The 15,981-nt window shown below is 39.7% G+C and overlaps 2 protein-coding genes across 10 annotated transcripts in view; one reads left to right on the plus strand and one right to left on the minus strand.

Moving 5' to 3' along the window:
* Strn-Mlck (Stretchin-Mlck) overlaps positions 1–8,714 on the plus strand; it is a 243,780-nt gene extending 235,066 nt beyond the window's left edge. Inside the window, exons 21-25 of the mRNA XM_067777186.1 lie at positions 1,162–1,444; positions 1,514–1,855; positions 1,921–2,197; positions 4,480–5,596; positions 7,318–8,714. Coding sequence (XP_067633287.1) covers positions 1,162–1,444; positions 1,514–1,855; positions 1,921–2,197; positions 4,480–5,596; positions 7,318–7,574 — 2,276 coding nt within the window. The 3' untranslated portion in view covers positions 7,575–8,714. The remainder of the gene's footprint in view (positions 1–1,161; positions 1,445–1,513; positions 1,856–1,920; positions 2,198–4,479; positions 5,597–7,317) is intronic.
* A 3,645-nt stretch (positions 8,715–12,359) lies between these two features.
* The window catches only part of Cyp4aa1 (Probable cytochrome P450 4aa1), a 34,265-nt gene continuing 30,643 nt past the window's right edge, over positions 12,360–15,981 (minus strand). For 6 of the 9 annotated variants that reach the window (XM_067775063.1, XM_067775058.1, XM_067775059.1 and 3 more), the window contains exon 6: positions 12,416–15,682. In XM_067775063.1, coding sequence (XP_067631164.1) covers positions 14,806–15,682 — 877 coding nt within the window. In that variant the 3' untranslated portion in view covers positions 12,416–14,805. Of the gene's footprint in view, positions 15,683–15,981 lie in introns of all 9 variants that reach the window. The other 3 variants (XM_067775064.1, XM_067775065.1, XM_067775066.1) reach the window with 1 other exon arrangement.

A 15,981-nucleotide genomic window follows, 5' to 3' on the forward strand; every position in this document is an offset into this window, starting at 1 on the left:
AGCATCCCTGTGTGACTATCCGAGTGTAGAACTTTGCGCTTATTTTGAAGACATACCTACTTAAACCTTACCACTTACGATCAGCGGAATTTTCAGAATTTTCAATTGGCACCGCGTTTAGCATAACTTCCGAAGGTCATGTTATTGACGAAACTTCCAGGGGATAGGTCGTTAAGTGTCTTCTACTCTTCTTTGCGAAGTGTTTGCACACGGAGCTGGTGTTGCGTACATCATCTTTATTAACGAATCATAGGTAGATCGACTTTCGAACCTTTATTATTCTGTGCAAATATTTACGGAAGTAATGGTGTTCGGTTCTCATCTTTGGCCAAGTAGAAGTCAACGAGAATTCACTCTCTGGTCCATTTTCCCGCAGCACTCTTGCTTCATTGCTTTTGCCAGAATAGGAAAGCTTCTTCTCTTGCCTATAAAGCAACAGCACCTCCAATCACTTCTGCGCCGATATCATAAATTCTTTTCCTCTATTATCGAGAAGATACATACATATATCGGTTCAGTTTCTCTGATATAAACCGAAGTCAGAGCAGATTACTCCCGGTACTAAATTCCGTTTGCCCAAATTTTCTAGGCTGTTGCGAGTAGCTTCCTTAGATATGACCTTGAACCGCCTATGTTTGCCATCAATCGACTCAGATTCGCAGAAGCGCAGCCCTTTCCCAATCTTTTCGAATAAGCTGCAGACAAGTGAACCTGCTCTCTAGCCTGGATTCCAAATATTTTAATGAGCTGAATGTTTCTATTTGTTGGTCTTCCATATTAATTATGGTGGTAGAAAGAATCCGTCCCTTTTTGGGGGATGAAATGCTACCGTTTTGCTGTTTCCGGCTAAAGACCGCGGCCACGTATTCTTACGTTGTGCATTTGATTTAAGCTGTGGCAGTTCGCAGCGTCGTGAAGTTACTACCCCTTACAGTAAGCGAAAGCGACGGGAAAGGTAGTTTCTGACATGTCCAGGCGAATTGTACTGACATAAGTAATATTCATGAGATGGTACTCGGTACCGAGGCTCCTTCGCCTTTATTGGATTTTGAGTCGTTTTCTAATAGCCTCTTGGGTAGTCCCTCAAAATATCTACACCTTTTGCAATGACGGCGACTACTCTCTGAATCTATTTTAATGCAGTTCTGTTATGTTCCACAGATTTCCATAGAACGATATGTGTTAAGTCAGGTGGCGATTTTAAAAGTCGCTTCGAAATACTTGAAGAATTGGGCAAGGGTCGCTTTGGAGTCGTCTACCGTGTAAAGGAACGTGAAGAGCCACGACAAATTTTAGCAGCAAAGGTGATAAAATGTATCAAATCGCTAGATCGTCAAAAAGTATTGGAAGAAATTTCCATAATGAAATCATTACAGCATCCGAAGTTATTGCAACTTGCAGCTTCCTTCGAAAGTCCACGTGAAATTGTAATGGTGATGGAATAGTAAGTAGTCGCACAACAACAACAGTGTCTATCGATGTATTGAAATGTAATCGATTACTTCTCTTCTAGCATTACTGGCGGTGAACTCTTTGAACGCGTCGTAGCTGATGATTTCACGCTGACCGAACGCGATTGCATACTCTTCCTGCGGCAGGTGTGCGAAGGTGTCGCCTACATGCACACCCAATCCATTGTGCACTTGGATCTGAAACCAGAAAATATTATGTGTCATACGCGTACAAGTCATAAAATAAAAATTATTGATTTCGGCTTAGCGCAACGTTTGAACGCAAATACGCCGGTACGTGTACTCTTTGGCACACCCGAATTTATACCACCCGAAATAATAAATTACGAACCAATTGGATTTCAATCGGATATGTGGAGTGTGGGCGTTATTTGTTATGTGCTGTAAGCTAATGAGTTATTCAATGTTGATAAGAAGCTTAAAATTTAATCATTTTTCATTATGGTAGCTTATCTGGTTTATCTCCATTCATGGGCGATTCGGATGTGGAGACTTTTTCGAATATTACACGCGCCGATTATGATTTCGATGATGAAGCTTTCGATTGTGTTTCAGAAGAGGCAAAAGATTTTATATCGAATTTGTTGGTGCATCGCAAAGAGAAACGTTTGACAGCTGCACAGTGCTTGGAGTCAAAATGGCTGACGCAGGTCCATGATGAGAATCTTAGTAATAAAATTTGTACAGACAAACTGAAGAAATTTATTATACGACGCAAGTGGCAGGTAATTTAAATATGACTTGTCTTATATACTGCCGATTAGTGCATGATAACTTAACCTTGATCCTTAGGTAGAACAGCCATTAACGTAGGACTCCCAAGCGGGAGTCGTACTCCACACTACTCTAAAATTGCTTAGACCTTGACCTATATGTAACCCGGTCTATGAAAAGGTGGCTTATGACTAAAAAAAAGAACTGTTAACAGCTGTTTCTCGCAATTTCTTTTTTGAGTCATAAGCCACTTTTTTATAGACCGGGTCACATATCACAAATATCATTGGTCTACGTCATAGAGACTCATCGTTATAGCGATTTCAAAAAACGACACAGGCAATGGGGCACTGCCCAATTTTCCCTATATACTGATGTCTCTAAACTCAATGGGAAGAGCCATATTTTCTACAGACATGGAACTAGATACATGCTCTCATCTGTTCGACCATTTTAACTTATAGAAAACGAAAATGTAAGCCATTCAGCCACTTTTTCAATGGTATGAGGGCTTAGGCCGAACTCCATAGTGTCCGGCTTGTGGCTGAGCGGTTGAGGGGCTTGCATCTATTCCGTTCCGTCTCATACGAGGGCGGCGGAATGCCGGTAACCAAGAAGTGCCAATCTGCTTAATGCAGGGTGTTATGCGAACCATGCCTATCTGATAATTTGCAGCTAAAGGGTATATTGGGCTGCACTTAAACGTAGCCCTTCCGAAACCGAGTTACATCAGGAAGTAACGGTGGCTTTATTACGATAAGAAGTGCTGCTGTGGGGATGGTTTTTATTGCGCATCGGTTTAAAGGATTTTAAACATTTCAGCCGTATGTGACTAATATCCACAAAACCCAAAAGCTCGATATACACGATTCATATCCGGCTAAGTGCTGCTTCTTCTTCTTGCAGCAGTGCATCCTAACACTTTTGGGAGTATGTTTGCGGCTAATAGGTTAGAACCTTATGAAGGTAAATAGAAAAAGGAAAGAAGAAAAGAGCCGTGAACCTTGGGGGTGAAAGCGCTCAAACGGTGAGGCGGATTTGGAGAGCTTAAAAAGAGGAAAATCAATAAGCATTACGGTACGAAGCAGAGAGAGTGACGGAGTCGTCCCAGAGTAGCATCTAGCACTTAGAAGCAATGGAGAATTCAAGAGATGAGTAAGAGCATGACATAGGCCCCTTGAAGCCGTCGAATATTTTTCGCTGACAGGGTATGAGGAGGAAGAAACTCTAGTTAGAAAGAAGAGCAGCGATAGCTGAAGGCAATGGTGAAGGTGAGGTAGGCTCTCTTAAGCTGTATTACAGCACGAGCCTAATTTGGAGGAACTAACTACCTCAAAAGCTGTAGATAGAGGGGGGGGGGGGGGTGGGATCTGAAGTAGGTGATTACCCAAAGAGAGGTGTCATCAATACTCTAGCTGTATGGCGAACAAGGAATCGGATACCAAATAATTACTGCTGAAAACGGTGAACAATGATTTTGAAAACAGCTGGTTGGTGCCCAATCGTTCGGTGGGACTAACGACGGTGGTGGGATTCCACCAGCGGGTTGGGGGGGGGGGGGGGGTCAGAATATACCCGCGGTAGGTATGCATGTCGTAAGAGGCGACTAAAATACTAGATTCAAGGAGTTGTGTAGCGCAATCCTTTCAGGTTTCCAGCGCATTGTATAGTTTCTCCAAACCCAATTGTCAACCTCACTTATCCGTGGCGAATCCTGTTTCATTAGCAACCGAGGCTCTGGCGACCCCGAACTTTTCATGGATCTAGGGGGTGGGAGGGCGGCATGACCCAGAAGGTCGCATGTGGTCATAAGAAAGCGTTCCCCAGATGGTCGGGTTTGGTACCGGAACGTACCGGATCTGCATCCGGCAAAGGACCACCAACATCGATAACACTCCCCAAGGCCTTCGCGGAGTGTCCTTAATGCTACAACAACACCGGCGGTGGGATTGCCTGTGTCCTTTCGATGAGGGAAGTATATGGCGTAGGTGAAATTTGCGCTAGCCCCCTGATACTCAGAGGTGTCCTGTATAGGGTGTTGGTGAATTTGGTTGCTGGCGAAGACAAGCTTCCTTTATTTTCCAAAAAAGTTGAACCAGGACAGACAGACTATTTTTTTCTTTTACTCAGATTTTAATAGGAGCACTTTATTAAATTCAGCTGCTTTTACTTAAACAATATTTAATTTTATTATTTTTAATATATTTTTATTAAATGTCCGCTTTCTGCATATAACGCTTACACCAAACAACAACATCCTGCACGCTGCTTTATTTTAACCCTCAAATTCAAGAAAACCGGCAATGCTATACGCGCTTTAGGACGCATGGCCACATTATCTGCTTCACGACGCAACTCTGCCATCTCAAATGTGGGAAGTGTGTCCAACAGTCCAAGACCTTCAATATCTGGCCTCAATCATCTATACAATCCACATAATTGCGCGCAAATGGGATCATTGCATGAAGAAGACGACAACTTTAATATAGAATTGGCGCCAAATCATACAACACTTGAAGCACCGCGACGCTATCAAAAAACACTTAATAAAGTACGCGACAAATCACAATGCAGCGAACGTAGTGACTCCGGCTATAGTGAATGTTCGAATTGTAGCGCAAGCGGAAATTTTCCATGCTACTGCACTGGCGCGAGTATGTCATCTGTATCGGTAATAGTGGAGCATAGCACAGTTGATGAATTGGTTACAACAACAGCTGCAACAAATGAGGAAACGATAATTTCAGTTGGTGTACCACACGATGTACTTAATTCGAAATTGGAAGAAATAGCGCAGCAAACGGGCAATGATTCCGCGAGAATGAGTCGACTTGCAGAGAAACCAAGTCAGACGAGTGTAGAGGAACTGAGTGAGCGTATACATAACGCGACTTTAGAGCCAACAACGCGTACGACGGAAGAGTATTTAACGAATGGCGGCTGGTTTAAAGCGCTGGATGCTGTTGAAGCGATAGTGCCCATTGAACAACCGCTATCTATATCACCCCCATCCTCATTGCAAAACGTCAATGTGTTGGATATAACTGCAGTTGTGGTATCGCCACCTCTGCGTGAAACGATAATGCGTTCTGATTTCACGAACACAATTAAAATGCGTAAGAAATCTCTGGAGAACAATGCGCTACGTGAGAAGCCAAAACAACAATCGAGTCCGCTCTTGGAAGCGGCAGGAAAAGTGTCACAGCTGAAAAATAAGTTCAACAACGCATCTGATGCCAACAAAAATAACAAGCCTAAAAGTGTAAGTGGTGTGAAAAAGAGCAGCGCTAAGTTGGAAACGACGCGAAAATCACCACAACATCCAGCATTGAGAGCGCGTGAGAATAAAAATGAGCTGGATGTCAAAGTTAAGCATGCAGTTTCCAAAAGCTTCGCCAGCAATAGCCAAAGTATTTTTGATTAATTTTTTAATTTTTAATTTCAAACTAAACAAAGCAACCACATATTTGAGGCGCCAATGGGTTAAGATGTTTGACAAAATTATTTCTTCTTCAAGTCCATTTATCGGAAAAGACTTTTAGTGAAGCATCCTTTAAATAATTCTCAAATTTGTCTCCCTTTTTGTTTAAAGGCAAGGCTCCAAGCGACCAGACGCAAAGGATTTAATGGGTTAAAACGCTTTACTAAATAATATATCCGGTAACTTTTATCATACTGGTGGATGTCGCATTGGGCTGCCTTAGTCACAGCACGAATCAAAGTACCATTAAGTCATACTATAGCATCTAATTGAATCTGAGATGAGATCTGTGATTGGGTCTGATTGCTTTTGTTGCGAAGCATAATTAGCAACGGGATGTAGTAAGTCAGTCACGGTGATTTCTTGAAGCTATCACTGCGATATATTGTAATATTCCAGTCGCAGTGACAAAACCACTTATTGCGGTAGCTAGAAGAGCAGAGTTATGCGGACTGGCTAATTATAGGCTTCTTTGCATTCCGTAATTGCTACTAGTATTGTTTTCTGTTAGATCGAAGTTAAACCAGAGAAAAGCGCGGCTGCCTACATGCCTGCTTTACTCTTCTGCAAGAATTCTATATTTGACTCGAATAACAGTGTTTAGTAAGGGAGTTTCTTGACCCTGTGTGGCTGAGAGACCCCCAGTGTCCTCTAAGATCACCGTAGTACTTTTGAAGCAGAAGTCGTCCCGTTGTATTACTGCTAAGAAATTTACCATCGTATTCAATCGACCCGACTTATCTACGGAAAACTATTATTTGGGAATCGGAGCACAGCCTGTTGCAGGGTAGCGTGATTATTCTGGTCAGAGGGGGTTGCTAAGTCATTTGGCTCTCTAAGGCTCCTTCATGTTTAATGATGAGTACTGTTCAATGGGAGCCCTTCATATATGTTTAAAAACCCTTACTGCATCTGCATGACAGATGACAGGTTCGAATCATGGAGCCACTTATCGCTTTACTATCCATGTAGGACAAATCGGATGTCTAGCTTAGTCTATCCGCATCAATAATGTTTTAACCTCGATATTTTTGAATGGTATTTAGTACCATAACATACCTTTGCGCTGTTCAAGTTAGCCTCTACTAGCACTACTACCCGAGGGCAGCATCCATTCAATCTAATCTTATCTATGCAGGACAAATAATAAGCAAAGTTCTTTCTATTCTTGTCGGCACCCTCTCATTTAAGCAGAGGAAGTTGGTGCACAGCGAAGTAAGATGTGATTTGGGGCAGCTTGCTGTTTCCAATTGGCGCCAGGTAGCACAGTGAAGTAGCGATTGGTGTGCTTTATTGGTCAGCCACGAGCGAGTAAGTTGGTGCAGCAATCACGTACATACATACACATATGAGGCAAATGCATTGGGTGGGGTGTTGAAGGAGAAGGAAATTTTGCAGAATGGAGACAAGCCAATTTGCCACCAGGAAAACATCAACCTGCTCAGTTATCATCATAAAAAAGAAATTTGAACTTAATATACAAAACAATTCAAAAGTTTTACCTTAGTGGATGAGCTCTGTGATCCTAAGTGGAACCATCCAAGCCCCAAAAATGTGGTTGCACAGTGTGCCCCTTCTTTTGTTACAATCTTTTTTTTATTATATTGAAAAAAATTCTCTCTTATAATTTTTCTATTCTCCTACCCACAGCAGCAACCTCAACAATCCCTGCAACGAAATCGATCATATCAAAATTACAGCAACAGCAGCAGCAGCAACAACACCAACAACAACAACAACAACAACAATCAAAACAACAATGCACTTCTGTGCCCAATTCGCCACTTTTCGGGCGAGCTACAACAACGCCACTTCGGATAAGCAGTCGCGTACGTGAGGCGACCGAGCGCTTGGCGCAGCAACAAACCGTTGCCACCAACGCGCGACGTATCGAGGCGCGACGTTAAAATGGCAACAGCGCAAGCACGTAGACATAGCAACATGAGCGGCAATCAGGTGAAATCGGGATAGGTGCGTGCTGATTATATCAATGTCAGAGGCGCAATCTAGCCTGTACGTGCGCGAGTGATGCATATCTCACATAATACACCCGTTTACTTACAAAGTACCAGCGCAGCCTCAAGCGCCCGATTGACAGGGTATCAAGTGATGATAATGAAACTAATACGTGACGTCGCGCGCACATGTAGGGTGTAACCTGTATGATATAGCTTATGAAGCGCCTCGTGTTCGTGAATTGGGGCAGCAAAAAGTTGACTTTGTAAAAACAATTAATTAACAACAAGCTTGTTGCTGTTGTTGTTTGTAGTATTTAATCCCTTAAAAATCTCATAAAATTTGATGTCAACATTTTTTTTGTAAATTGTTGTATTTTTGATATATAACACTGCAAGAAATTGCTACGAATAAGTTTTCTCTTAAATTTGTTATTTGACAAAAAAAAAAAAACCAAAATATTAAAAAAAAAAATCAACGAACCCACTCGAATATAAATGCAAATACATAGAAATTTTAATACTTAAAAAAATATATATACATAGATGCAATGCGCATGGGCGCGCATTTTACTCACTTAAAGTAAAGCGCCGCTTTTAGCTTCTGAACTTGCAGGGCTAAATGCGCACTTTAGAAAGGTTATATACATATGTTCGCTTGATTGAAGTCGAAATTCACTCTCTATAAATGCACATAAGTTTTCTTATTATTTGCTAACTTCATTTTGTTTAATATTCAATAGTACTTACGGCATACTTCATGCATTTTGTGTTTGTATTTGATTTTCTATTTAAATACAAAATTATATTTATTCTCACACCGACAAAAAAAAAAATACATTAAAAAATTTATATTGATTACCCTCTTTTAAGAATTATTGTTGTTACCTTTAATTGTAATGATCCATTATATTTTATGAATAGAAATTAATTGTTTAAAATAATATACATAAATGTTTTACGCACATACATATGAACACATATATAAGCAAAAAAAAAAAAACACAAATATAACGATGCTCTTAAATTTTTATTGTATTAAATCGCTGACTACACTTCTTCTGAAACTTAAAATAAACAAGTTTTGTGAAATACTCTGTTGCGTTGGGTTATTGCGCTTATATCGAGCGCTACTGCGGCTGTACACTAATTCGTACTAAGAGCGTCAAACTCTAACTGTTCGATTAGGCGAAGCCGATCGTGAAATCATAAACATCCGCATAGGTCCTGACACCACGTTCTCTGGCATTCCAACCTGCCAACCGTTGGTGGGGAACTGGAACTTGCAGAATAAATGGACAGTCCAATAATGATTATGATTATATCGATGAGTCATTTTTACTTCATGCGACAGCCGTACTTTTATTAACATCAAACCAACTATTTTAGATGCTTTTTCAGAATTTGCGTGATGTTATTTCGCTCTGTTCCATTAGGTTTTTCAGGACATATGATTTCTTTAACAAAATATACTACGAAAGGAGCATTACAGCAGTTGCAACCACTATGCTGATGTTCGTGTCAAATTTACTTGGCGATGAAGTTCATAACTCTCTGCCCCGTTTTACATCATACAATCCTTAAATGCAACTCTGTTGGCGTTCCCTTTTATGCTTTCTTTTCGTGTTTTTATTTTTATCAATCTTTCTTGAAAGCAAGTGCAAGGCGAATTCAGTACCAGGTGGCAAGGCGAATCTATACTAGGTGGTGGCAAAGCGAATTCAATCAATTCGCCGTGCAGATGAATGTCAAGTTAAAAGAAAATTTTCATAGATTTCGGTTAACTGACATTTTGTTGTACAAGGCTTTGTATGGAAAATTATCAAGAAGAAGCAATCAGCTGATGGGATAACACCACCTGGTCAAGGCGAATTCAGTATAGGTGTATGTCAGTTAATCGAAATCTAAGAAAATTTTCTTTTGACTTGACATCCATCTGCACGGCGAATTGATTGAATTCGCTTTGCCACCACCTTTTATAGATTCGCCTTGAAGCAAGTGTGAATCAAACAATAGCATACAAGCAGATACAGCAAGAACAAATTTAAACGACTTGACGATACGGATCCTGTTGTACTCCCCCCTCCCTCCCTTTTCAACCCCTTCGCCTATGTCGCGGTTGACTTCAATTCAAGAATTGTATGGGTTTAAAGGGTACTATGGGAAACCAGGCGACCAAGGAGTGTCATAGCATCCCTTATCTCTCTATTGGACAGCAGCGCCGCCTCATTTCGTTCGTATTTTCCGGTTATCCAATCGTCAGCATGGCTTACGTAAAATTCACAGCACAAACATTGCGCTAAATGTCATTAACTTTCAGAAAGATTGAGGGCTCATTCATGATATACTCTATCACAATCACCATTATCGCGAGTTTTATTTTCACCCGAAAATATTCACAATTTTTGTTCACCCTATCGCAGAAGGTCGCGAAACAACTTTTCGTGTTCGAAAAACATTTCGCCTTATTGGTAGCTCTTTGTTCGGGCGAAATGAATAGCGCGGAAACCCAAATTTGTTCACTTATATTTTACAGGCGAACGAGAGGAAAACAAAATGTAAGTAATTTTTTGTTTTGAAATTTGATACTTTTATTATTAGAAATAAATCAATAAATATTGCACAATCGGAAGCTGAGTGGAAAAAAGTGAAATTCCTGTATTGCTAAGTAGGTATGTAAATTATATTTTTTATGACAACGTACAGTCGGCCAAGTTATCCATTGTGGACAAAGACACGGTTCAAAATGTTGAGCACCTCACTGAAACAAGATTGGCTAAAACCCACTTCATGGTCCTTTCCAACGCCTTTTCCCTATGCGAAAAAACGAAGACATGTACTCAGTTTTACAATTGGTGGAACTCCAAATTTTTGCTTCAATGGTGGCAAGGAGTTGGTAAGAATATCTAGCAAATATTAGAATGCCGGCTTGTTTAGCATGTAATATTGACGAAAGCTAATTGAAAAAAAAATTTACTTGTTATTCAAAAGTGCTGAAAATAGTAATTTTTAGCTTACAGTGAATCACTTAGCTCCAAAGGGTTAGAACTGTCCCTTAATGGCTTCCGAATCGCTTTCACATTTATATTCTCCTCGCGCTCAATCAATACCAACCTAAGTGCAATACTAAACATTATTTTATAAATTTTTTATCTCTATTTTAATTTACACAATTGCAAGTAAATTTTTTGTTCACTTCTAATTCACAATAGAGCATCAGCTGTTTCGAAGTAAACTTTTGTTCGCCCGAAATTACCGATAGGCGGAAAAGTTCACCGGAACAAAAGAAGTGAAGGCGAACACTTTTCCGCGTGAACTTCGCGATAAGGGTGAATATGTAGGTACTCGTGTAAATTAAAATAGAGATAAAAAATTTATAAAATAATGTTTAGTATTGCACTTAGGTTGGTATTGATTGAGCGCGAGGAGAATATAAATGTGAAAGCGATTCGGAAGCCATTAAGGGACAGTTCTAACCCTTTGGAGCTAAGTGATTCACTGTAAGCTAAAAATTACTATTTTCAGCACTTTTGAATATGTAGGTACTCGTGTCGCTCAGTTTGTAATAAGCTTTCGCACGTTGCTGCAAGACATTGGGGAGCAGTCTAAAATAGTGGACCGAAAACTATCTCAATGGAAATTAAGGAATGAAACATCTGAGTAAGCAATAAACAAATGGCGCACACAGGCTGCTTATTTTAATTTCCATTTCTTCTTATTGCAGTTCCTTTTTCCACCAGAAGGATGATATTCGGTATTTTAATACCCAAAGAGACCCTCAACCATATCCACACCGAATCGGTAAAATCCTACGACGAGCCATGCCCGCTGATCCCTGTTATCAGCGTCAACCACCTTTTTGTGAAAAACTAGATTTACTAGCGAGACGTTGAATACTGTAACAGGCTGAACCTGTCTACGCCTCTAAAAGCAATTTCCCTACGGTCCATCAATGTGCAAACTGCCAGTTTCCCCAGAATCTCGTCAGATGACTTTGGGAAAGTAATTATTAATACAAGTGTGTGGAAACTCTGTAAATTTGCTTATATGGGTATATTTTCCCTTAGTGTTTCCAAATGACGTTAGGAAGAATCCGAAGTTTGAATCTAACTTTCAGAAAACTGTTTTGAGTGAGTAAAAAAATTTCGACTTGAACTTCGGATCATAGGCGTGCCATGAATATACCACTCCATTTACCTCAATCGATCACTTCATTTCGACTGAACTGCGCTACAATGAAAATGTTTTTGGGAAGTAAAAAAGGGCGTGATTATCAAGTACTTGTGAATTTCGATGTGTAGACAAACAGACTTACGTCGATTACATTTGATAATAAACCGATAGCTAGTCGACAATAATTCGATAACATACCAATTACAAACCGATAACTCGTCAATAACGATAATACTCTGATGACTTGTCGACAAGAAATCGATGAGTTTGATGACATACCGAAATGTTTCGCTAAAAAATCGATAAAATTTCGATAACAAAAAAATTTGAAAACTTTTCGATAGTCAATCGATACATTTCCCTTAAAATGTATGGTGCGCTAGCCTCCGAAGGGATTTAATGCCGAGCTTCTATTCCAATTTGCGTCGTGCTTCTCTTTATTTTTCCTACAAATTGGCGGGACGGGACCTAGTTGTTTTATGCCGACTCCGAAAGGCATCTGCAAGGCAGATGAGTTTTCACTGAGAGCTTTTCATTGCAGAAATACACTCGGAGTGCTTGCCAAACACTGCCGAGGGGGTGACCCCGCTTAGACAAATTTTCTTCTAATTGAAAAAACTTGTTTCTGAAATTTTGATGGTGCTTTTCCCGGGGCGTGAACACAGGATCTTCGGTGTGGATGATGATAGCCGTACTCCATCACACCACGCCGGCCGCCAATTAAATAAAATATTACAAAATTTCAATAAACGTACATTACTGCGACGCTTATCTAAGTTAAGTTTAGGTCGTGTTTTTTTATACTTGCTTATACATCTGCGTTTGCGACTAAACGAACGCTAATCGGCAATAACCCATAGTAGTAGTGACTCGTGAAATAATGGAGGCACGCAATTTTTAGTCAAAGTGTATAACGCATACCAAAATCCTTTTATTACTAATTTCATGCGCAACAATTTCATAAGTACAGATAAAGTTATGCACTTAGCAGTCCATGTAAAGTTTAAGTATATATGTATGATCGCGAAAAAAACAGCTTTAGTTTGATTACACAGGCCGACAGCATCTCAGACCCAGAAATCTTATTATATATGTTTTCGAAAGATTTTGATGCGATGAATTGAAATCTGGCCTCAAAATTGCTCTGGTTTTCGAGATATCCTAACCTAAAAGTGGAAAAACACCGATTTTGCCCATATATGAGGTTATGTAGCCTTACAGATGTTTTCTTTCACCAAAATTAAAGGATGACATCTTTAAGTATGTCTTCTTCTTTCAAATGGAGTTAAGTTTGCTCAAATGTCATTTTTGTTCGCTGAGATATCGCATTTTGAAATTTTTATGTTTCTAAATTTTCCTACACCAGGGGATACGGGAGTTGATGGGTTAACAATTAAGCTGGTTAGCCCACTTGTGGTGTGAGATATCTAGATAAATAAGACTTATTTTAAGAAAAATATGCGAGTAAACGCTGTCCCCGGAGTTAAGTGGGTTTGCCTGCTTGCGGTATGATAGAGGTGGTTTCTAGGGTTTGGGCTGTGTGTAACTTGGTACCCGATGGTTAGATAGTGTAGGGGTGTGGTGAGTTAGCACACTTATGGTGTGAGACAAAATTTTAAGAAAAATATGATTCAATTCAAGAAAATTAGTAATCGACTATATCATGTTATCTCAATCGATTTTCGGGTGTAGGAAAATTTAGAAAAATGAAAATTTCAAAATGCGATGTCTCAGCGAAAAAAAAAAATTATATTTGAGCAAACCCAACGCTATTTGAAAGAGGACTTGTATTTAAAGATGTTATCCTTTAATTTTGGTGAAAGAAAACATCTGCAAGGCTACATAACCTCAAATATGGGCAAAAATGGTGTTTTTTGCACTTTTAGGTTAGGATATCTCGAAAACTGGAGCTGATAGAGCAATTTTGAGGCCAGATTTCGACTGATCATTTTGTCGGCCTGTGTTTTAGTAGGACCCAAATACATACAAACTGACTTATTTTCAAAAGCCTATGACAGGGTACCGCAATTATAGCTTATAAGCAGCTCTGTACAACGATATACCATACTCCAAATACGATATACTCGTCAGTCATCGAGTAAGAGAAAGATCACTCTTACTCGGGTGGCGATTTTGGGATTCGTTTCAAAAACCTTTTTTTCAAAATCGGTATTCTTCTGAATTTGATCCAGGAAAGCTCCCAGCTCTCTCTCTCTCTCTCTTATTGTGAAGACGTGAAGACTACCCGCCGTATGAAGCACTTGCCCTTTCACTCTTAAATTTGGCATTAGCCAATGATATTGCTTTGCGCGGGACTTGAACTTAAGATCTTTGGCGTGGTAAGCGGAAAACCCTGCCTCCTCAACAAGGCTGCTGATCCGTGGTGTGAATGTTGATCAGTTCCCTTTGCATAGTACAAAATTCAAATCAATTGAACTCCACACTGAGTGCACCTCAATTAAGAACACACACGACAAACCAATTCGTTAGCCGAATAAACGAAGGACGACAGCTGATTTACGGCTCGCACAATAACAATTCTTGCCGCTATAGCGCTGTATTTGCTTCGTCCATAGCATCTTAATTCTTAGCATTTCAGAAATGGATGATCTGGTTTTTATTTCAAGGTTATATTTTTAGAGTCAAATAAAGAAATGCAGCTTAATAGGTGCAGTAGTGTTCGAGCGTATCTATTTCTAAAATTAAAGACTGCTGCGGGCTGAGAAAAAAAATAAATTTGGTGTTTTCGAATACTAATTCGATGATTTCAGTGCATAACCCCCTTCCAAACTAGCTGTCTCCAAATTTGATAAAGCTAATTTACATAAGACTAAGTTTATATACTAAGTTGGGTTTTAACATTTTGTCATGAACATATAACAACCTAAGTGCACATATAAATTCTTACAAGCCTAAAATTTTTGAATTTAATCCAATCAATCTAATTAATAAATAAACCTAAATTTATTGGCTAATCATTTAAGGCATAAGGACATTTGGCTCAATATTATTAATTACTGTAATCGACTAGTAAATACTCGCGTGGCTTCAAGCGCACCCACAAACCGCCAGATGCGCGCAATGTAATACGAAAAGTCGCACGAATGGAAGCCTTACCAGGCACTGGCAGCAGCTGATAACTTCTCAATATGCGCGATATAACAGCTTTCATTTCCATAATTGCAAAACGATTACCAATACAATAACGTGGTCCTGCGCTGAACGGAATATACGCATAAGGATGACGTAATTCTGTATTTTGTGGTGAAAAGCGTTCTGGATCGAATTTCTCTGGATCAGGATAAATATGTGGCAAGCGATGTGTGGCATAGGGACAAACGAAAATGTTGCTACCAGCAGGTAAAGTGTACTTGCCTAGGCGCACCTCTTCACCTAGTTTGCGTGCCATTAGTGGTACACTGGGATACAAACGTAGTGATTCCTTAATGCACATCTCTAAATAACGCATATCACGTAAATCATTCATTGTTGGTGCACGTTTATCATTCGCAAATATTTCATTAATCTCAGCTATGCATTTATCTTGACATTCGGGATTTTGTGCAAGCAGGAAGAGTGTAAATGCGACAGCAGCACCAACGGAATCTTGACCGGCTAACATAAAAGTGCAAGCTTCGTCCACAATATCATCTTCGGTGAAATCGGCGTTTTTATTTGAAATTTCAATCATATAGTCTAGAAGGCATTTGCGTTCGGTATCCTTACCATTGGCGATCATTTCACGACGATATTTAATCATTTTTCGTGTAAATTGATCGAGACGCCTTTTTTGATCGATTTCTTCGTTGGCAATTTTTGTAAATTTATAAAGGCTCTCAAATAAAAGCCAAGGCTGTGTGAAGCGCTCACTTATGACCACTTTTCCTCTGAAAGTTGAAGAATATAACAATAACATCAAATTATTAAAAATTGGTAACAATGGCTCGGTTTGAGGTAAAACGCACTTTATATACCCAGTGGTAAGGTTTAGGGCCGTTTTGACTACATCGAGTTAAGTTCGTGTTTAACTGGAGGATAGCAGTCTTTCAGATAGCTTCATTTGACATTTTCATTTTCACCGAAACAGGGCCACCAACCCCCCGTTAAATCCATAGTTTAGAATATTTTTCAGAACAAATTGCAAAAATCTATTGGGAATACCCGAAATCCAGTAAAATGGCTGAAT

This window comes from Eurosta solidaginis, chromosome 3 (genome assembly GCF_040869045.1).
Source record: "Eurosta solidaginis isolate ZX-2024a chromosome 3, ASM4086904v1, whole genome shotgun sequence".
In the NCBI taxonomy this organism is placed as follows: domain Eukaryota; kingdom Metazoa; phylum Arthropoda; class Insecta; order Diptera; family Tephritidae; genus Eurosta; species Eurosta solidaginis.